Genomic DNA, 22478 nt, shown 5'->3' on the forward strand with positions numbered 1-22478 from the left:
CTCACCCCCCCCCCCTTTTTTTAGCCTTTGGATGGGCTATTACCAGCAGGAGAGTGAGTTTGTGGGGGGGGGGGGGGGGGGCGGAGGGTGAGAAAACCTGGATGTGTGCTGGAAATGGCCCAACTTGATTATCATACACATTGTAAGGAGAGTGATCACTTTAGATAAGCAGGAGAGTGGGGTGGGAGGAGGTATTGTTTCATGGTCTCTGTGTATATAATGTCTTCTGCAGTTTCCACAGTATGCATCCGATGAAGTGAGCTGTAGCTCACGAAAGCTTATGCTCAAATAAATTGGTTAGTCTCTAAGGTGCCACAAGTACTCCTTTTCTTTTTGTGAATACAGACGAACACGGCTGTTACTCTGAAAACTGAAGTAGTAGTAATAGTCTCTTCCAGTCGGGTAGTTGTGAGGGATATGGTATTCTGAGCAGGAAAAGTGCTGCAAGAAAGACCAGTTCCTGCTGATGAGTTCTGCTAGAAGAGTTGCTTACATGTCCGAATGTTACCAAAGAATATTATTAGAATTCAGTCTGCAATTTCTCGCAGAACTCTCCCTTTATTGAAGGAGAAAAGTCTGGGGAGGGATAGCTCAGTGATTTGAGCATTGGCCTGCTAAACCCAGGGTTGTGAGTTCAATCCTTGAGGGGGCCATTTAGAGATCTAGGGCCAAAATTAGGGATTGGCCCTGCTTTGAGCAGGGGGTTGGACTAGATGACCTCCTGAGGTCCCTTCCAACCCTGATATTCTATGATCAGTAAATTCCCTTATTGATAAAACACCTAGGGAATTCATACAAATTCTACCTTTTCTGCTCACTCAGTTAAGCTTTAAATTCCAAGTTGCTAAGGTAAAATTAAGGTCCTCAGTCCCTGAAGTAGACACTGCAGTGTCCTCTTCTTTAAGCAACCCTTCCTCTTGAAAGGAATGTCAGTCCCCAGGATCTACTTGAAATGCCCTCAGTGAAATAATATGGTAGGAGGTTGCATTGGCTCGCTTAGACTTGCTGGGGCTCAGGGCCAAAGCCTGAGCCCCACCGCCTGAAGCTGAAGCCCGAGCGCTTTAGCCCTGGGTATCAGGGCTCAGGTTACAGAGCCACTGGGCTTTAACTTTGCCCCTTTTCCCCCCCTTTCGTCCCCACTTCTGTAATCCAGTTTATCCATTGCTGGCATATTTTCAGGGGACACCATCCTGTGAACTTGCTGCCAGCTGATGTGAGAGCAATATGCAATCTCTGGTATCCCTCTGGGGAGAGAAGGAGACCAAGTCCATCTGAAATTGATCATATGTAACATCCTGGCATGTGACAAGGCAGCCAAGCATGGCCAGCATGGGCACCACTGAGACCGGCAAACAGGCCATGAGAAGATAAAGGATCCAGAAACACAAGACCCAGGATGACTCCAACTGCTTTTGCTCAGAGCAGAAAACTTGCCTGTTTTTTACAATGAGCTGGACTGAATCCTCAGAACGGAGACCAATCTGCTGGTAGATACTGCGCAGAAGCATCTTGAGGCTTAATTGTGAGGGACACAGAGGAGGAAAAATAGTTGTTCCATGGACCAGGAGATGCCTGATGCATTGCTGGGATCTCAGAATCAATTTAGTGGATCTGGGATCCCAACCCAGAAGCACAGATGAATGATACCTGAGCCAGCTTGGGAGGAGGAGGAATCTGGAACCGGGGGCCCACTACTGCAGGTATGTTGCTTTTCTCTGTAAGTTGTACTTGTGAGAGCTTATTTTGCAGGGTCGATAGGAAGAGTTTTCCAAGTTCTTAAGAGTACTGCTTTTAGTATCTGCAAAGGTGCAGATAGAGCCTCATGGAGGTGCAAGTGTCCATTTGTCCCACTGCTCTGCCATACCCTGCTCTCCAATGCCTCCCCCTTTCCACATGCTTCTGTAGCAAGAGGGGCAGCTTTTAAGCCTGACTCCCAGATCTCTGTATATCTTCACCCGTTCGGGATCCATGAGCCTGCTCCTGGTCAGGGCAAAAGTTGCAGTTTGGCAGATACAGCAGCTAGCTGAGCCATGCCATGTGGCTGGACTCAAGCAGGGGGAGAAATTTAAAAAGTAACACAGAAACCACAATGTAAAAGTCTAAAAATAGAATTTTACTGTGAGAATTACATATTAGGCATGATGGCCAAAGCATTTAGATTACATTATATTGGCCCATAGGCTGGACTACAGTATCTGAATGTGCTGCTTTCAGCAATTTCAGGTGCATAATAATAGTTCAGTCCCTCCAAACTGTGGCCTTGATTCAAAAGCAGCGTTCAACCCACTAAAGACCATTCCCAAGAATGTACTTGGGCACACAGCCATTGCATCGTGAACTCCGTGTACTGCTGGTCTCCCTGTTTCTCTGAAGGTAGAGCTAGGACATACGTAGTCACTTCTTGACTGTTTTAAAAACTCCAGCAGAAACCTTTTTTAACTGAGCAAGAACTGAGGTTGAGAGCTGAATGTTCACCCTTCAAAGTCTAGGAAATGGTGGTACCAGGACTTCTGGGATTTTCACTGGGGTATTATGGGAGTTTGCTATATTCTCAGAACCTTTCTGTGGTTTCCCAGGTCTTTGAAATCTCTCAAAATCCACTGTTTTAGGGAGCTGGGCCAGGAAATGACACTGCAACTGCACAGACATGGGACAAAAACTGAAACTGAAAAAACAGGCTGGCTGGTGTGAGCATACTGCCCTGTTGATAACTTACATCGGTGGTGTCCCACCAGTTCAGTTACTAGTGGTGTTATACCAATAAAATAAAAACCAGCAGGATCTTATTAAAGGGAAAAAGGCAAAATACCACATTTATTGTGAATACAGAAAGAATTATAGTAAGCAGTTAGTTATAGCTATAACATTCCATTCAATCTCATATTTATTCACACATTCATTCATACAAACACACACACACAGGTTCTGCAAGGTTGGCATCATAGTTACCAGCCTTAGAGTTGCTCATGCCAAGCCACTGGCCAGGTGGCCTGGACATGAGGAGGGAGCAGGGCCTTGTCAGATGCTCATCTGATGCTCCTGGAAGTTGGTTTGCAGAATCAGACCCCCCAAAGTTGTCACTTTTTAGAGTCTATTTTAATAGGAATTTCTTCCTATGCCAGTCTATGGGAATTGCTTCATCATGCTGTTGCTGAATCAATCAGCAGATAGCACATTCCTGACGGCTCCCTGCTGCTAGATGTTATCTTGTTCTTTGGCTCTCCCATTCTTGAGGCTGTTGGGTGGATTCCAGTCTGCCCTGCGGGGGACCTCTGGTTATTTCCACTTGACGCCTTCTTCAGCCGATGGACACTGGATTCTTAGGCTGGCACCTCCCTGATCATTCAGTTATTATCCACACCAAGCATCCATCCACATACATCCTCTAGCTCTATTTTAATCACAATTGTTAATACAACAAAAGGGCGGGGAGTCTCTGGGTGCTGTTTCTGTTGTTACAGAGTATTGCTTTGAGTCTCTCTCTGTGTGAATTGTTTTGAGAACAGACTCTGTCTTAGAATGTACTAATGCAATTAGCAGCTTGCAAGTTTCACACATAGAGGGAGAGAAACAGTACCAAAAACCAAGAGATCTCTTAATTAGTAATACCCTGGAATCTAAACTATGGGGAATCAAACTCATTTGTGATTTTAATACAGAACTTCTTTAATATGATCCAGCAGTGGTTCATTTTGTTTAGACAGGATAGGAGAGGTTCATTAGTTTAATGACTTGGGTATGAACTGTGAATCCAATTCATATTCTTAATAGTCTCATATCCTCCTTCCAATAAAAAGAGAGAGAGGTGTAAACTCAATCTTGTCTCTCAGCTTCAATGCTCTTCATGTTCCCTGATTAATTCTCAAGTTGATTTCTTTTTCTGGATACACAAACGTAACTCCTTCATAAAAAAAAAAAAAAAAAAAGTGTAATCATTATTACAAGTTGTTTGATAGGAAAAGGAGGGTACCTTCCATCATTCTGTTTGTAATACACTAATTTCAGCACAGTGATTCCCAATATTTGTCCTTAATTTAAAAAAAAAAAAAAATCCTGAAGGTCCTGCTTCTTCCATATAAAATGCTTATACAGTAAATGAAAGACCAGAAATAATTCTCAAATAATGCATAGTAGGATACAACAATGATTATAGTCTGTATTACTCTTTACAGTTTAAGTAAACTAATCAGAGTTGTTTGCAGTTATGACAGGTTAAAATAAGAGACACATGGCCAAATTCAAACTAGCATAATTCCATTGACTTTCAGGGGTAAACATCTAGGATAAATTTAGCTCAGTTATATTAGAAAACGTACATTTAAAATAAAATTCCATGTTAACAAAAAATGAATAAAGCAGTAACATGAAACTTGTCAAAATATTTCAGACTGACTTCAAAAAACTCTCTCGAAAATTAGCAGCAGTAAGTTGGTTAAGAAGAGAGAGAATCTAAACAAGAACAGTCCATGAAATGAAACCAGACAAAATGATAGAGAAACAAACCCCTTGGAGTGCTAAGGTTCTTCTGAATTTTAGCTTTCTATCTATGGGATGGATGGTGCATTCTAGTTACATGTTTAAATGTAGGTGTAACCTTTGCTTCCTATAGCAAATCTCTTGCTGTGAGTGATGTAATATGAGCCTCTTAGTGTTTTACTGGGGTTGCATGGTTTCCATCATACCTTTCCAAGAGTACACCTTTAATATACGGCAATTAATTCACCCATTTTTTTCTTATATTTTATAATCTCTGCCTGTTGATGGTCATTCTATTCATTAGCTGTTATATAGCAAGTTTTATCTGTATTGTGCATAGGAGGGAAGTATTGTCATTCCTGTATTATAGATAGTGAAGTGCTGAAAGGTAAAATAACTTGTTCAAGATCACATAGTAGGTCAATGGCAGAGCTGAGCCTAGAACTCAAGTCCTTCTGTTGTCTAGCCCAAGGCACTATCAGTGGGCCACGCTGCCTCTGAAAATGTTCCCCCACTCAATGAGTGAATAGAATAGTGTTTTGCCAATTTAATATAAATATAAGATAACATACGGTATTTCGTCCTGTCTGACTTGAACACATTGATTTCAAATGCAAAACTCTCACTGACTTCCAGGGAGCAGGCTCCAAGAGACCCACTTTCCATGCCTGATAGCTATATTCCTGATTTGCACTCAAATCTTTGTTAGAGTCAAAGCCATCATGTCCTGTAAGATCTGAGGTTCTAACACTTGCCTGATCTCTCTCATGCTGTCACCACAGGCTTTCAGTTAGTATCCCCTGATTAACATAGTAAGCATTACACATTAAAATAATTCTACTCTACATATTTTATTACAGTATAAAAGTTGTTTATAAACTACATGTAAATGTTACACAGAAAATATTTTAAACTTTAGGTCTCAAATGGGATTGTGAGAATTGACAGATGTTATGAGGTATTTTGCCCTGTTGTACTGTATTGCTTCAAAGTGGCATGTAGGTTTGTATTAGAGATAGAAAAGAGTGATTAGATCATTGTCTACTCCGAGCACAAAAACTAGTCTTGCAGTAGAGGACATATTAGATATTAAAGTGATATGATGGTGTAACCCACTGATCACTGTGTGGTGTCTCTCCCTCAATGCCCATTCCACAGAGGACAAGGGTTTGCTATAGAGCCTGCCTCTTTAACTCTAGTTGTAGGGATGAATGTAATCGGCACTTGAGATCACTAGTTCAATCCCAAGTGTTAGCCATGGTAGAGGTTAACAAGAGGGAATCACCAAAACCAGCAAGAAAATGCCCAGGCTTAATTCAACCTGAGCATTGTGTAGCTCAAAAACTTGTCTCATTCACCACCAAAAGTTGGTCCAATGAAAGGTATTACCTCACCCACCTTGTTTCTCAGGCCTAATTAGGTAACTTATCCTGCCTGTTCCTGAAAAAAAGTGCAGGATATGTAAAAATCACATGAGGTGTGACTGCAGCTTGAGTAGACATATCTGAGCTAACTTTAATCTAGCTAGCTTGGGTCCACAAGCAGTGAAGCTGCAGCAGTGCGTGCCAGCTCCATAAGCAATTAGGGTTTTGGGCGAGCTCGTACAGCCCACACTAAAGCACACCCTGTCACGGCTTCACTGCTCTGTTACCCAAACTAACTAGAGTTAAGATAGCTCAGGTGTGTCTATCTGAGCTGTAACCACACCCCATGATTGCAGTACTGATGTACCCTTTGTGGTTTTGGTTTACAGTAGCAGCGCTGCCATGTTGGGAAGCTGACAATACAAGAGTGATACACATAAATACTGCAAAAATAGAGCAGATACGAGAAAAATCAGCAGCTTCACTACTCAAGTTGGGGCAAAGAACAGTTACATGATGCTGAGCTCTGATTTTAAGATCATCCTTGTTCTAATGTGTGTCATCCCCATCTGTCCCCCTCTCTTTCCTTCCCACCCACCCCTGCCATTGGAAGCACGGTTTATGGCATGCTTACAGTGGCTATGTATTAATCAGAATAGTGACAATGTGTAACTCATGCTCAGTTATTGAACCAGAGGAGTTCTGTGAGATGCATTACTGTAGTGATAAGTGTAACTTCCCTTTTCTGTTCTAATTTTGTTTGAGACTTTATTACAGATTATGCTAGTAGGCTAGTGAGATGAGACTCCCCCACGATAAAGGATATAAGGAGTGGTGGTGTGAAGTGAAATGACAAAATTGTGTTGGGAAACTCTTGTAGAGGTAGCTTGATTTGTATGCTGAGGTAGCTTAATGTGATTAAGTCAAACCCCTTTGTTAGGAGGCTAACTTGGGTAGAGTAGCTTTTCAAAAGTGCATTGGTGATTTAGGAGCTCATGTTCTCTTGATTTTCTCATCACTCATTTAGGCACTTTCGAAAATTTTGCCCAGGATGCTATTAGAACTTGATTATCTTGTTGAGTTTACAAAGTGTCCCTGACTTGAAGTGAAATAGTATTAATACCCACAATAGGCCCCCAAATTTACAACTGTGCATAACCAAACCCATAAATGTATACATGACTTCTGCAACTTTGTGTTAGGGTAAGCAATTTTGCTGTGCTGGTATTGGATAATCTAGACTAATCCATACTTTTGTTTTGCATTCAGGCATAAATGAAACCCTCACAATGGAGTTGTCAGATAATCTAGAAAAAGAATAATCCTGTTTACAGAAAAAATACATGGGTATGGGGCTATATACTGTACAGAATACTGCTTCACACTTATATAGTACTTTACATATTCAAAACTATGTAGAGATTAATGTTCACACAAACCTGTGAAGTAGGTAAGTATCACTATCCTCATTTTATGGATTGGGAAATGGAGCCAGACAGGTGAAGTGATGCAGCTGGGATGAGAATTTGGGAGTTCTTGGTTCCCAGACTGGTCTCCCAAGCTCGGACGTTCCAAACACCCTCCTCAACATAATGTCACTTTACATCTTTTAACGTTTTCCTTCCACTGACATGATGTCTCGATCCTAAAGCAGCTCAGTCGTTAAAGTCTTTGCATAAAGAGATGGTCTGTTGAGGGAAATGGGCAGTGTGGGGGAAGCTATTGTGTGAGTTGTTCTTGTCCTACGGATGAACACATGTCAATCTCCAGGGCTTTCAGTGGAGGCCTTCTTAAGAACACTAAATTTAAAGAAAAGAAAATCTCCCCCTGATCCTGCCCCAAACTCCTACTTTAGAATATGACACACCTCTTTAGTATTTGTAGTGTTCTGAGATTCTAAAGATAAAAATTCTTACTGGATACATGACCTGTAGTGCCCTTAGTGATTCAATACAAAACAGGGCCTGTGTTTAGGCTACCCCTACATTTAAGCTTTCGGGAATGTTAGAAGCTATTTTGAATTGAATTAAAATAACTGATTACCTTTTTCATTAGAATGTTTTAATCACCATTACGTCCTGCTATCTAGGAGCTCTACTAACACAGGTGATTCATGTTACTTCTTATTTGAACTTGAAGCACTCTTCATTAACTACAGAAGACTAGCACCCCTCTAGAAGGCACAGTGCTGTATTTCAGAATAGCTTGTAAGCAGGTATGGGCACAGGTTCTCTTGATGGATCATAAATGTGGAATCCTGCTAAAGATGAACATTTCCATACAGAACATGGTCATGATTCTAGCTCAGTATCTGTGTTGCATTTCTTTTAACCGTGACCCTTAAGTGAAGGAAAATGATTTAAATATTTAGTTAAACTCTTTGCAGAAGTTCAAACCAAACTGATAAAATGCTCATTAATATTATATGTTTAGACAATGCCTATAAAAATCCATATTGTTAAAGATATACAATAGTGGATGAAGCAAAGTGAATACAATGTGCAATCAGAAAGGACAACACAGTAAATTAATTCATCTAAATCTACACCCACAAAACAAATTTTTAAAGCTTTTATCCATAAAGTCCTAGAATAATTTAAAAATGCACAACAGGCATACACTAGCATTCCTGAAGTTTTCGGAGAAGGGCTTTTTTTAGTAGTTCATTAATACATCAATCTATTTTTAAACAACTTAATGGGACTTGAGGGCAGAGAGCACCTTGCAGGATTTGGACTTTACATTTCTGTGTTTTCTTTTGATGCAGAAGAACCTAATCAGCAACAGCAGCAAACTAAAAACCACAGGATCTTTGTGAAGTGGTTTACGGGAGATGAATGAACCCTGAAGGTTTTCTTTTGAAAAAAATAGAGTTTGTAGTGTGTTATCTTTTCCAATTTGCATGAGTTCACCAGGTCTTGTCAGTTGATGGCACTTTGACACCTGAAGACTTTTAGAAAGGAACTATATACACACAATTTACAAAAACAAAACACAAACAAAAAAGAGCATATTTCTGTTTTGGTTTATACAAACAAATGTAACTTAATGGCTAGATATAATTTGTTAATTACTACTGTGCTGAAACCATGAATATAAAATTACTTAACATTTTCATACCTGCCATATATTTATCCAACTTTAGTGGGGGTTTGACACTATTTGTAGCTGTGGAAGAGTCACGGTGGGACCTTCTCTGATCTTGCATCCAGAAGGACTTTAGACCAGTCATTGACTGCAACAAGAGCTGCCATACATATGTGGAGGACTGTAACATCAAGCTTATGTTGCTAGAGTAGTTTAGCTGCCAAGGAACATTTATGCTACAGATTGTTACAATGAATAAGTATCAGAGGGGTAGCCATATTAGTCTGTATGCTACCAGACTCCTCATTGTTTTCACGATGAATTACCACTTGTCTGGACTAAACAAAGGCCATCATTATCAACCAAAAGTGAACAGAGCTTGCTTGGATGAGGAACATAATCTTTCCTGAGGCTGTGTCTACACTACAGACTGTACAGCAGCGCAGCTGTAAGGTCTCCTGTGTAGTTGTTCTATGCCAGCGGGAGAGAGCTCTCCCGCCGGCATAATTAAAACACCTCCAATGAGCAATGGCAGATATGTCGGCGGGACATATCTCCTGCTGACATAGTGCTGTCTACACTGGTGCTTTTGGTGGTTGCGGTGTAGTTTTGCTGACAAAAAAAAGCTAGTGTAGACATAGCCTGAGAGTTAGATTGTGCAAGGGGCTGAGTGCTGGCGTCAGTGGGACCACTCGTGCTTAAAGCTAAGTTTAGGCTTAAGTGCTTTCTTGGATTAGGCCCAGAATGCCTAGCATCTTGCAGGATTAAGGTCTAAATGAAAATTAATGTGTTGTCTTAACCATATACTTCCTCTTCAGAAAAAGCCATTTATACAAGACATTTATTCTTAGGCTACAACAGTGGTAGTTATTTCCAACCCTGGAGAAAACACCATATCTCCACACACAGCGGAAGTGCACTTCAAAAAAAAAAAGAAATTTGAGTTCAACCTAATCACCAGAGCAAATATTTTGTTTTTAAAAAAGTGAGAGGAGATAAAATAATTGAAGGAAGTCACAACTTAAATTAAAAATTCTTAAAGCTCAGTGATTAAGTGCTTGCCATTAAAACCTACTGGACCCTCCTAGATTCTACATATGAACAATGTTCAAGTCATTTGTATAAACTAACTGCGAGTCATGGCTCATTTAAAAAGTTATGTTTCCCACCCTCACCCCCATAGCAGCCATCATGTTTTGTGCATGTTCTAGATACATTTGTATTTCCACTGAAGAACACTAGTTCAGCTATTTAGTTTAAGTGTGAAAACATGGAGGGTATTGAGCAGAAAAGATGGCATTGTTGCAAGTGTCATATGCTATGAAACTAGTAAGTATTAGATAAAATACATCTATTCACTCTGTTACTTCCTGGAACATTCTACAATGTTTATAATGTCCTTTTTAAAAGTTCTTAAATGGTTTGGGGCTTTTCTCCTTCAGAAATCTGGGTATGAAAAGGAGCCCTAAAAAAGATGATAGTTATCTGAATGCATGGTGAAAATGAGGCAATGTTACAGAATTTGTACTGGATGAAAAAGAATGGGGATGAAGCTGGTTTAGGGCCACTCCACCCAGAGCTAGCTGTGCACCTTGCTGTTGGCTGAGGCAGCTCAGCCTGTGTGGTGCTTCCTCATGACCAAATGCCATTGTGATGTCCCCACTGTTGTTCTGGTTATCACTCTGAGGGAACTGCCAGAAACCCAGTATATGAGTAAGATCCATGGAGGGCATGTTAATAGATTCAACTGTTGTCACAGTCTCCTTGTGCAATATGTACTTGCCAGCATCGCCTGTACCCCCCGAGGAAGCTTCTTCCAGATTGACTTTGTGAGGTTCTGGTAAAGGCAGGTCCTCGAGCAAGTTCACATTATGAGCTTTAACATCCACTTCGATGGGTAGGTTTTTGAGGGATGCTGGTGCAAATGAGGTAGTACTCAGTTCATATTTGTTGTGCTGATGAAGATTCTGGTTGGTAGGAATTGATGGTGGAGATGGTTTAGAATGAGTGGCTGAGAGACTATCTACACAGCTCATCCTTAGCAAGTGAGGAGGTTCCAGAGGATGAGTAGACTGTAGGCTTTGTTGACAGTGAATATGTGGGCTGCTATACTCTTCTGCATCCAATGTGTTCAGAATCCCATGCTGCATAGAAGCCCTCTCAGGAAAAGAGGACAGGATACTGGCATCTTCCTTCAGTCTGAATGGAGAGAGAGGGTCAAAGAGACCCTGAAAGTCACCATTCTGCAACCTGCCCTTCAGCAGCTCTTGTGCATGTGTTTTCTTCATGTGGCGAGTCAAGTGGTCCTTGCGCCCAAATCTCTGGGCACAAAACTGGCAGAAGAAGTCCTTGCAGCCTGTGTGAACCACCATGTGACGCCGCACATCTTTGCGGGTGTAGAAATAGCGTTCACAATGGTCACACTTATGTTTCTTTTCCTTGGTGCCACTGCCTGGCTTCCCTGCATGAGTTTTGAGGTGTTCTAACAACACTTCTGTGCCTCCGAACTCTTGGGAGCACATCCTGCAGGTAAGGTCCCCACTGGTGGCTGCATGAAGAGCCAGGTGGCGTTTGTAACCCAGCTTGGTGTTGTACTTCTTGCCACAGTCTTCACACTTGAAGGCCATTTTGTTGGGATTGTGAGTCTGAAGGTGATTTTTCAGGTGGTCCTTTCTGTGGAAGGTCTTTTCACAGTAACCACATTGGTGAGATTTCTGTGGAGAGTGGGTGGCCGAGTGCCTAAAACAGAAGAACAACAACATGTTTACGGAACTCATGCACACAAGTGGAATACAGCTTCAGAATGTGAAGGCACTTGCGCTCTCTAGGGTAACAGTTTTGAAAAAGACAGACTCTATTAAATAGCAAACCAGTGGGTTTTTTATAGTCTGTAGAGTTAGATTAACATTACTGCAAAAAACACCTTTTTGAATAGCAATTATAAATTGTACTTGAGAGGCAGAGAATAGCTAGTGGCTACAACAAAGGACTGGGAGTTGGCATACCTATTGTCCTGCCACTGACTCGTTGGAATACAATGGGAAAACTCATTCATCCTCCCTGTGCCTGTTCTCTCATCTGTAAAAGGGGTATAACACTTACTCTCAAAAGTGAGGTGAGACGTAATCAATTTAATGTTTGTGAAGTGCTCAAGTTCCTTAAAAGAAAGGAGTCACATATAAGCCCACCTACTTGGGGCTCAGAATGGATAGTTGTAAGCAACACATGGCAGTGAATCTGTTTTTTTTCATGCACCTTGAACAGCATTTATTTAAATCTTAACATCCTGTATAGAAATATGACCAATGGAGTTTGGCGAGTAGATGTCACTAGTGCCAAGAAAAGACCTCTTTTCCTCCCCACACTCCCACTGGGAAGGGCTGCTATCCCTTCAGGAGCTGTACCTTATCAGTTTATATTTGGAAATGAAAGCTTTCATGCATCCTGGCTGGGAACACCTGTAGGGACGCTCTCCTGTGTGGGCGTAAGTGTGGGCTGTGAGCTTTTCAACAGAAACAAATATCTTCCCGCAGAGTCGACAGTGATAACTGTCTGGCTGCTTCGCTTCTCTTTCCTTTGGTAGTGAAGACTGATCATTTCTCCATGTAGGCACAAACCTCACAATGGAACCGCAAACACTTCCTGAGCTGGCACAGGTAGACTTTGCACTAGGGGAACAGGAAATGGCCCCATAGCACTGGACAATGCTTGTGCCCAAGCCAGTTTCACTCAGTTTGCCTTTGGTTTTGCCCTTGGCTTTTAGAGGTTCTAATTTATTTGCTGCTCTGAAGCTGGTGAGAAGTGCTTTGTCTTTACTGGTGCATTGGTGAGATTCCAGCAGAGCTAAAGTCCCAAAAACGTTACTACAATTGGAGCATATCCAGGCGTCGGCACGCTCTCTCTGCAATGAGAACAGAAACAGTTCCCTCAGATTAACCATTACAAAGAGAGAGAGGTCACATTCTTCTCACCAGCCCTATGTCGTCTTTAGTCTTCCCAAGGCCTCTCGCTTCCCTTGGTGACAGGCACAGCTCGTAACTGTGCCACCCAGACTGGTGTTCAGTTGGAGACGTAGTAATCTTAGCTGTGTACAAGCATGAAAACAAATGATTGGGTAAATGATTATTTCCATGTTGTTGTCTGGTGTTTATTGCTATTCTAGTTCTCATTGAGCCTTGGGTGATTTTTTTTTCTCTGCATAGTAAATTTCAGTGTCTCTTGCGCTTCCATAATAAGAACAAGCACAGTCACAGTTCCATAGTTAAGACTGAGTCAAGTTTTTCACTTAATTTTACACTGAGAGCATTCTGCAGTACTGCAGCTATACAGAAACCATGGGCCTGTGGGATTATTTTGCCAACAATGCAGAGTATGTATCTCTCTCTCTCTCTCTCCATAGAGACATGGAGAACAAAGAAAATAATGAGATGTAAAAGCTTTTGTGCTTTAACACTGGGTGGTGGGAGACAGGCTGTAACATGCAGCACAGGTATGACAAAGAGTTAGGACATAAGCTAGAGCAGTGAATGGGTGAGAGGACAACCTTAAGGATTGGTGTACTCAGTTTCCCAAGAATACGTGCCAGCATGTTAGCCTTTCCAAAGTTTACCATTACATGCCAACACTGTATCGTGCTCTGTGTAGAGTACAAGTACCGTACAGAAAGTAATAGAGCTCCAGGTAATACTTTTTTCTTTTGCTATTTGATTGAAACTGTTAATTCAACGTTAGACTAGTTGACAATCATTTTCAGTCATGTGAACTGAGGCAAGGTGAGCAGGTAAGTTTTCTGAGATAAGGCCAGGTGTTGGCTTGGATGCAATCCTTGGACACTTACTGTTGTTAAAACTGGTGATAAAGCACAGCTATCAGACTCTTCTTTGATGACAACTGCAGAAGCTTCCATAAACTTGGCGTAATCTGCAGCATACCACACTTTTAATTCTGTGTGGGGTTCAATTGGCTGTGAATGGAAAAAAATCCCCAGTGTTTACTTGTATTGTCTGTTTCTATAGGAAACTTTTACATCTTATTTAAAACAGGTGATAGTCTAGTTGTTACCTTTACAGCAACTGTTTTCTTCATATCTGCTTAAACCATTGATAGCTTATGTGATGCTGTATGGAATATGGGTGACCATTTATAATATTATTGATACCAATATTATAAAATTGCAATGAATCTTACAAGATGCACCATGTAAGGTATCAGTGGAAAAGTTCTGATTTGCTAAGTATGATGGCCTTGTTTTTTTAATTTGTAAGTTACAAATATGTATGATATATCTGCATCTCCAACCCGTGCTGTGTTTCTGGATGACATTGCTGAGGCCGATCTGTCTGGGACCATCTAACCTATTGGATGGCCAATCAAGGGCAATCAACTCTACAATGAACCCATTTAGAGAAGCCAGGAGCTATGCCTATGAGTCAGCAAGACATGAGGGACATGTTGTGGACAGGGGATTACAAGAGCTCTTCCACGCCCATGAGCTTGGGTTTGGGACAGAAGATGTACAGGCCACATGGCAAAGGATATTGAAAGGCAGCTGCATCTTCTCCATTTTGTCTTCAATCCTGCTTCTCACCTCTGGAGTAATTTCTCTGCAAACTGAAGCTTTGAACAAAGGACTGATAGACCCATCCAAGCTTTGGATGTGTTCCAGAGGGACTCTACAAGCCGGCAAAGTCACCAGTTCTGCTAAGAACCTGATATATGATGTATGTATATAATTGCTTTCACCATTTAACGACTCTTCTCATTCTTTTCTAATAAACCTTTGGTTTTAGATACTAAAGGATTGGCTGGCAGTGTTGTATAAGTTCCAACCTAATATTATGTTATATGGGTGGCCCTTTGCGGGATCAGAAGAACATTTTGCTTAGTGACTAGAGTTTTAAATAACTTTTCACTTTACTGGACCTATTTGCTGTTTGGGAGCCAGAGACTAGAATTCAATAAAAGGAGCTGGGTGACTTTTTTTATTTTTTTTTTAGCTTCTTGATAACCAGTGTGGGGGGCAGAAGCACAGTTTAGGGATAATCTGCTCTCCTTTTAGCAGCCTGCCCTGACCTTGGCATTTTCAAGGTGGGCTACCCTAAGCACCTTGGTTTACAGCCTAGTTTCAAAATTCAACTTTTTTTTTTTTAAACTACTATTCAGTGTGAGTTGAAAAATCAGTTATTTATTTGTACAATTCTTAAAGACCGGGAGGAGGAAATTTAACAAAAGTCATTGAGGTTAAGACCAAGGTAAATACTATGCATTATTATTGGCTAAAGATATGATAAATTACAGAAAAATACAGAGTGAGCAGCAGTAAATACATTAGCATTTCACTCTTTTATATAATTTCCATGCTCTGTGGAGGAAACAGCAAAGAAGATTGATGGCTGGGTCTTGTGCTACGTGTGACTTCTTTACATCAATATTTTTGTTCTTTCCTAGCATCAGTGTTAGACATGGGAATGATGTGGTAATACACACAAATTCTTAAGTGGTCAGATGGACTTTGATCATGGATGATGCTTATTCGCTTGTATGCTGTAGGATTTTTGTTTTAAAAATGTGTTGTAGCGATTTGTCATTCGTGGTGGTATTTCACCAAATTCTCTGTGTTCTCTAGTCACTCAATAGGCAAATGAGAGCTAAATAAGTCACTTAAACAAAAATTACATACATACATGTACATATACACATTTCGTAGCAGCAGATTTGTCTCATTGCAGTTTCCTTTCTTTGTTCCAAACTGAATCTTAAGGATCTTCATCTCTGTATTATAAAGGGGAGGGGAGGTGTCACCACTTTTTACCACTCTTAACAGACGTTATTTATGGTGTTCTTTCTCCTACCTGTAGGAAATAGCTTTCTCTGTGACCAACTCCATGGCTACTCTGTGAAGTAAACAGCAGGATGTGCTTTAGTGTAGCAAGTGGCCCTTTCTCTCCTCCAGGACAGTTCATCACACTCCCACAATACAGTGAGCAATGCTTTTCCTCAGAAGTGAGAGGAGCAAGGTCACTATTGAACCAGCCTCTCGTATGATGCAGAGTACAGCTAGGCTGGTAAGACTCAATCCACCATACCACATTCTTCAAATTAGATGTGTGTGGCCAAATTTTCTGCTGGAGTAAATGAGTGCTGCTCCATTGAAGTCCATAGAGCAGCACTCGTTGACACCTGCAAAGAGTTTGGCCTGTAACATATAAATTATGCAAGAAAATATAGATAGGGTGACCAGATATCCCGATTTTATAGGGACAGTCCTGATTTTTGGGTCTTTTTCTTATATAGGCTCCTATTACCTCTCATCCCGATTTTTCACATTTGCTGTCTGGTCACCCTAAATATAGATTTACTAATTCATTATCACAGCCCTAATGCTTTTCCTTCAAGGTTGTCGATTAATCACAGTTAACTGATGCAATTAACTAAAAAAAAATCACGATGAATTGCACTGTTAAATAATAGAATACCAGTTGAAATTTATTTAAGATTTTTGGGTGTTTTTCTACATTTTCAAAAATATTGATTTCTATTACAACACAGAATACAAAGTGTACAGTGCTCACTTTATATTATTTTATTACAAATATTTGCACTGTAAAAATAAGAAATAGTATTTCTCATTCACCTCATACAAGTACTTCAGTGCAATCTCTTTATCATAGTGTGACTTACAAATGTAGATTTACTTTGTTATATAACTGCACTCCAAATCAATGTAAAACTTTAGAGCCCACAAGTCCACTCAGTCCTCCTCCTTGTTAAGACAAACAAGTTTGTTTACATTTACAGGAGATATTACTGACTGCTTCTTATTTACAATGTCACCTGAAAGTGAGACCAGGCATTCGCATGGCACTTTTGTAGCCAGCGTTGCAAGATATCTACGTGCCAGATGTGCTAAACATTCATATTCCCCTTCGTGCTTCAACCACCATTTTAGAGGACATGCTGATGATGCTTGTTAAAAAAATAATGCATCAATTAAATTTGTGACTGAACTCCTTGGGGGACAATTGTATGTCTCCTATTTTGTTTTACCTGCATTCTGCCATATATTTCATTTTATAGCAGCCTTGGATGATGACCCAACATGTTTGTTTTAAGAACACTTTCACTGCAGATTTGACAAAATGCAAAGAAGGTACCAATGTGAGATTTCTATGGCAAGATACAGCACTCGACGCAAGGTTTAAGAATCTGAAGTGCCTTCCAAAATCTGAGAGGGATGAGGTGTGGAGGATGTATTAAAAGAGCAACGCTCTGATGCGGAAACTACAGAATCCGAACCACCAAAAAAGAAAATCAACCTTCTGCTGGTGGCATCTGACTAAGATGATGAAAATGAACATGCATCGGTCTGCTTTGCTTTGATGGTTATTGAGCAGAACCTGTCATCAGCATGAATGCATGTCTTCTGGAATGGAGGTTAAAGCATGAAGGGACATATGAATCTTTAGCGCATCTGGCACATAAATATATCTTGCTATGCCGGCTACAACAGTGTCACGTGAATGCCTGTTCTCACTTTCAGGTGACGTTATAAACAAGACCTGGGCAGCATTATCTCCTGCAAATTGTAACCAAACTTCTTTGTCTGAGCGATTGGGTGAAGTAGGACTGAGTGGACTTGTAGGCTCTAAAGTTTTACATTATATTATTTTTGAATTCAGTTATTTTTTGTACATAATTCTACATTTGTAAGTTCAACTTGCATGATAAAGAGATTGCACTACAGTACTTGTATTAGGTGAATTGATATATACTATTTCTTTGGTTTTTTTACAGTGCAAATATTTGTGATCAAATAAATATAAAGTGAGCACTGTATACTTTGTATTCTGTGTTGTAACTGAAATCAATATATTTGAACATGTAGAAAACATCCAAAAATGTTTAAATAAGTGCTATTCTATTATTGTTTAACAGTGCGATTAATTTTTTTAATCGCTTGACAGCCCTAAAAAGCATTTGTTCGTGCTTTCCAAATCATGATAATACTACTGGTTTTTACTTGTATGGCATAGATGTCATCTTATTTTGTATAAAATCACAAAAGTACTGTGGATTGCTCCAGAATTCTGAACACAGAACTATTATTCACCTCTACAAGACAATGTGACAATCTGTTATCACCTGTCCCTTTTTACACTAACGTTCTTACGTAGCCAAATACCAGTAATACTTCCATAGCACTGTATATCTTGCAAGAATTAGTTAATGCTTGTAAAGTGCTTTTAACACTCTTGTGAAGTAGGTAAGTATTAATCCCATTTTACAGATAGAGAAACGGAGATAAATCAGTTAAATAACTTGCCTAAAGTCGCACAGAAAATTTGGGGCAGAGTTGGTATTAGATATTGTGAGTTCCTGACTCTTAGGCCTCTATGCCATCTTTAGACATGATATACAGTAGCTCAAGTAAAATATAGTTAATAAAAAATGCGAAACAAGAAAAATGTCACATTTACTCCATTACTAGAAAATCTTATTTGTGAGACGGCAAGAGAATAAAATTGCAGTCTTATAGTAAACTAAGATGTACAGCTGCTGTAGTCTTAGGATCCATTTTATAGCGGTCAAAACAAGAAACAAAGCCAAGAAGCAAGGTGCTATATTTCATTTTCAGAGTTTCTCTCAGAAACTGGTCACCTTGCAACAGGATCACAGTGCTAGAAATTCTGAAAAGTAAGTCTCCAACTAAATCACTGTTCTTGAGTATAGTATTCAGTATTGTAGAGCTTTTAAAGTTTTCTGTTTAGTATCCAGTTTCTGAGCAACTGGTCTCCCACAAGTTGTTTCATTATATAACTAAGAAAAGAAAGGTAGTGTTTGTCCTTTCCCGAACAAAGCTGTGCTGGATATAATACTGCTAGAGCAAGCTCATCACAAACCAATTCAGATTTGAAAAAGAATAACATCCATGCTTAAACTACAGTTATCAACCATGCTATTTGAGTTGTTTTTACCACCACTATCTATCATTTTCTTTCCTATCCCTTGCAGCAGATTCCATAACACATTAAGTCTAGTCAGAAAGCGGCCTGTTCGATTGTACATTAAATGTTATGAAGAGGGGTGTGTAATGGAGAGGAGGTTACTTAAGTATAATCAGCCTCTCATCTGTAATGAGGTGAGCTAGTCTCCTGAGTTTTTGGTTACAGTAAACTATCATTTGAATGGTAGTAATGTGAGGTGGTGCAGCCTTAACTACCTTAACAGTTGTGAAGTAGACTTCTCCAGCGTACTGATAGGCTACAAGGGTCTGTTCTTCCTGGTTCCGGGCCAGTCGGACAAACATCATCCAGTTACCAGTATCTTCATTGGGAGCATCCAGAAAGTACTTTCCGTCATCTTTCAATACCTGAAGAAAAAGGAGTGAGGGTATGGGAGAAGGCACGAGTTATAACAGAGCTGTGGAAAGGAACACACTAACCTGTTTTTTGTTGAATCTGAGTCAGGGACAATGCTTTTTATATATTTTTTTCATACAAAGATGTTTTTAAAAACAAAATAAGTGATTTTTAAATGAGCCAACTGGGGGGGGGGGAAAAAAGGTTAAGACTGTACAATTTCTGAGGGGCCCAGGCATAGAAGTAACCAGGTATTTGTTTGAAATCTGTAATTACAGGTTCTATTACTTGACAAATAATTTTAGAAAGATAATATTTTAAGGTTTAAGCGCAAGCAGACAGGGAGAAAGATAAGCTTTGAACTGTAATGCATTTCCAAAGTGCTTGATATCTCAATCTTAAATGCTGTACTGAAGTTTTGTTTTGCATGGAAAAATAATATAATTCACATAAGTCTAATGGGATAACATCCAGTATATTGCTATTTCAACATTCATCCCTCTTGACTGACCACATGCTGTATTCCCATAACAATAAGGAAGTCATACTAATGAATGACAATGCCTGGAAAGTCTCTCATTCTCTCAGCTTCACTTTATTCCTTTTAGTTGGAAAAAGAAAGGAATGTGTTGGGCAAGAGGCTTCAGATCTGCTGCCAGGATGTCACCCTTCAGTGACATACACTGAAAGATGGACTGTCTTGCTGTAGCGGTATGTCCACATCCAGTATGTTGATACTACATACACAGATATGCCATTTATCTGCTCCACTGGTCATTTGAAAGCTCTTGAGAGTTAAGAAGCAATTATGTGGAACACCCTGCCTTTCCATCGCCTTTGGGAGCTTTCCATCTAACACTGCCGTTGCTGATGAAAATACATTTCTGCTGCATAAATGCTGGTCTCAGTCACACTCAGGATTCTGGCAGACAGAAGACAAAACTCCTGCTGTTGTGCTAGAAGAAATTCAGGGTAAAGTCTTATGCCCTTCTCTCTATCTCGTGAGGTAACTCATCAGCCATTTAGAATATAAATCTTAAGATAATTAAGGGGATAGAGGGATTGACAGAGGAAGGGGCAGGGGGAATTGTGTAAAGCTTGGTTAAAAGACAGCTAAGAGGAGGAAACTAGCAAGTGTTTGATTCACTCATACTGGCATAGTTGTTATAAATTATACTCTCGGCCCCAGTACAGGTTGCTGTATCTGGAGCGGGGGCAGAGGTGGGCAGATGTTGTTTGCACTGTCAACCTCCCAAAGGGATTCCATCGGAGGACAGCTTTAACTTGCTGGCAGAGGTCTATAGGCAGCCTTTGCTAGTGGGGTTCCTACCGGGTGCATTGTATCAGCTATTGTTGGTCACTTTCAGGGCTGCACTGGTTGTCTATGGGCCTGTGGGGGTAGCAAATGTCCTATGCCAATGCAACCCTTCCCTAGGCAGATGGCTAGGCTAGCAGGGGATAGTGTAATCCAGAAGGGAATCAAGGCGAATAACTGTAACAAGTATTGTTAAAATTTAAACAAAGGTGTGCGTGATTAGGATGGTACATGAGGTATACCTAGATACAACTTTAAGATGCATATTATTTATTTGCATTGTGGAAGTGCCCAAAAGCTCTCATCATTGTGCTGGGCACTCTACAAACTCATAGGAAGACATGGCTAAATAGCGTACAACCAAAATAGACAAGACAACAACAAATGATATAAGCAATGTGGCAAAGGTTGTGTGTCTTGTGGTTTACGTTCAAAAATATTTGCCCCCCTTTATCCTTTTTTTCCTCACTGAACAGGTGCTTTAACCAGTTGCTGTCACTATTGCTGACTCACCCACAGAAAAAGATTAATCTTTGGTGAGAGTGGGTTGTTTTTTTATATAAAGTCAAATGGTGCCTGGATTACTGGTTAGTGAAAATATAAAAGGACAGATTTTGCCAAAGCTCTGCTTGTTCTCTCCTACCTTCTGGAAAAATTTCCTAACAGCAATGACTGAGGAATAACACTCCCAAGGAACTAGTAGAAAACCCTGGCTATAGCCATTTTAAAAACAGATTGGACAAATTCTAGATTGGGCAAATACAAGCCAGCACCTCAGCATTACACTAGAGGATCAAATTGGTCTGCATCATATATTATGTTTGTATCAGATTATGCATCATTAGATCAGAATTGGAAAACCAGTTGTCCAATTAAAGTTACACTTACCTGAAAACCATGAAACTTTGGACATGACTGCATGTGCAGTATGAATACTCTTGCCTATGAAACTTGAATAGGAAAAAGAGAGATGCTTATGCCACTTAAAAAAGAAATAAATAAAAAATTGAAATATTACAAGCCCTCCTGCAATAGCTTGAAACCCAGCAAAGAAAATCCTCCAAAGCCCAGCTGAACCTCTGAGTTCATTACCTGTAGAACTAGCCTGTTGTCATCATAGTGGGTAAGTTTTGTAGATAGTTTCCCAACATAAGGACCAAACTGTGTTCTCTTCTGTATAACTTTCTTAGCAAACACTCCAAGGACTGTGAATAAAAATAAGACCAGTTTAAGAAGAATATGCACATCATGATCTAAATCCCGAATAGCTTCAACTGAGGGAAATGAACAAGTGTAAAATAGGATGCTCACATAGAATTCCTCTCCTAGACTCAGGCTGAGCAATAAATCAGGCACGTACCTCTAATGCGGGGGTTCTCAAACGGGGGGTCGTGACCCCTCGGGGATCACAAGGTTATTACAGGGGGGGCACTTGAGCTGTCAGCCTCCACCCCAAAACATCACTTTACCTCCAGCATTTTTAATAATATTTTTAATAAAAAAGTTTTGAATTTATAAAGGGGGTCACACTCAGAGGCTTTCTGTGAGAAAGGGGTCACCAATACAAAAGTTTGAGAACCACAGCTCTAATGGGTAAAATTTTCAAAGTCACTTTTTAAAATGGGACTTGGGTGGTTTTGAAAGTTTACCCAATGAGTCTAATTCATGATAAATTGCCAATTTTCCATATTAAACTGTGGGGCTAGAAGTATGGAACAGTCAGAATGACGTGAGTGTCAGCAGGGCTATTGTAAGCTGCTAAATATTCCTTCCCCACGGTTCTGCACCTTGGCATGTTTGCTGCAGAGGACAGCTTTGTCAATCAGTGTGTATAGCTAAGGAAGTACAAAGTAAGCTATCTTACATGTTCCATTATTC

General features: G+C 40.2%; 2 protein-coding genes across 4 annotated transcripts in view; one reads left to right on the top strand and one right to left on the bottom strand.

The window, feature by feature from the left end:
* The window catches only part of ZC2HC1B (zinc finger C2HC-type containing 1B), a 40789-nt gene extending 26065 nt beyond the window's left edge, over window positions 1-14724 (top strand). Inside the window, exons 8-9 of the mRNA XM_048846216.2 lie at window positions 1180-1700; window positions 8608-14724. Coding sequence (XP_048702173.2) covers window positions 1180-1291 — 112 coding nt within the window. The 3' untranslated portion in view covers window positions 1292-1700; window positions 8608-14724. The remainder of the gene's footprint in view (window positions 1-1179; window positions 1701-8607) is intronic.
* Window positions 9751-22478, bottom strand: part of PLAGL1 (PLAG1 like zinc finger 1) — an 81074-nt gene continuing 68346 nt past the window's right edge. Inside the window, exons 4-9 of one of the 3 annotated variants that reach the window (XM_048844337.2) lie at window positions 21693-21805; window positions 19147-19296; window positions 15779-15820; window positions 13765-13890; window positions 12332-12828; window positions 9751-11666 (exon numbers count right to left, since the gene is read on the bottom strand). In XM_048844337.2, the coding sequence (XP_048700294.1) occupies window positions 10409-11666; window positions 12332-12828; window positions 13765-13890; window positions 15779-15820; window positions 19147-19296; window positions 21693-21805 (2186 nt within the window). In that variant the 3' untranslated portion in view covers window positions 9751-10408. Of the gene's footprint in view, window positions 11667-12331; window positions 12829-13764; window positions 13891-15606; window positions 15699-15778; window positions 15821-19146; window positions 21806-22478 lie in introns of all 3 variants that reach the window. The other 2 variants (XM_048844338.2, XM_075126790.1) reach the window with 2 other exon arrangements.

This window comes from Caretta caretta, chromosome 3 (genome assembly GCF_965140235.1).
Source record: "Caretta caretta isolate rCarCar2 chromosome 3, rCarCar1.hap1, whole genome shotgun sequence".
Lineage (NCBI taxonomy): Eukaryota > Metazoa > Chordata > Testudines > Cheloniidae > Caretta > Caretta caretta.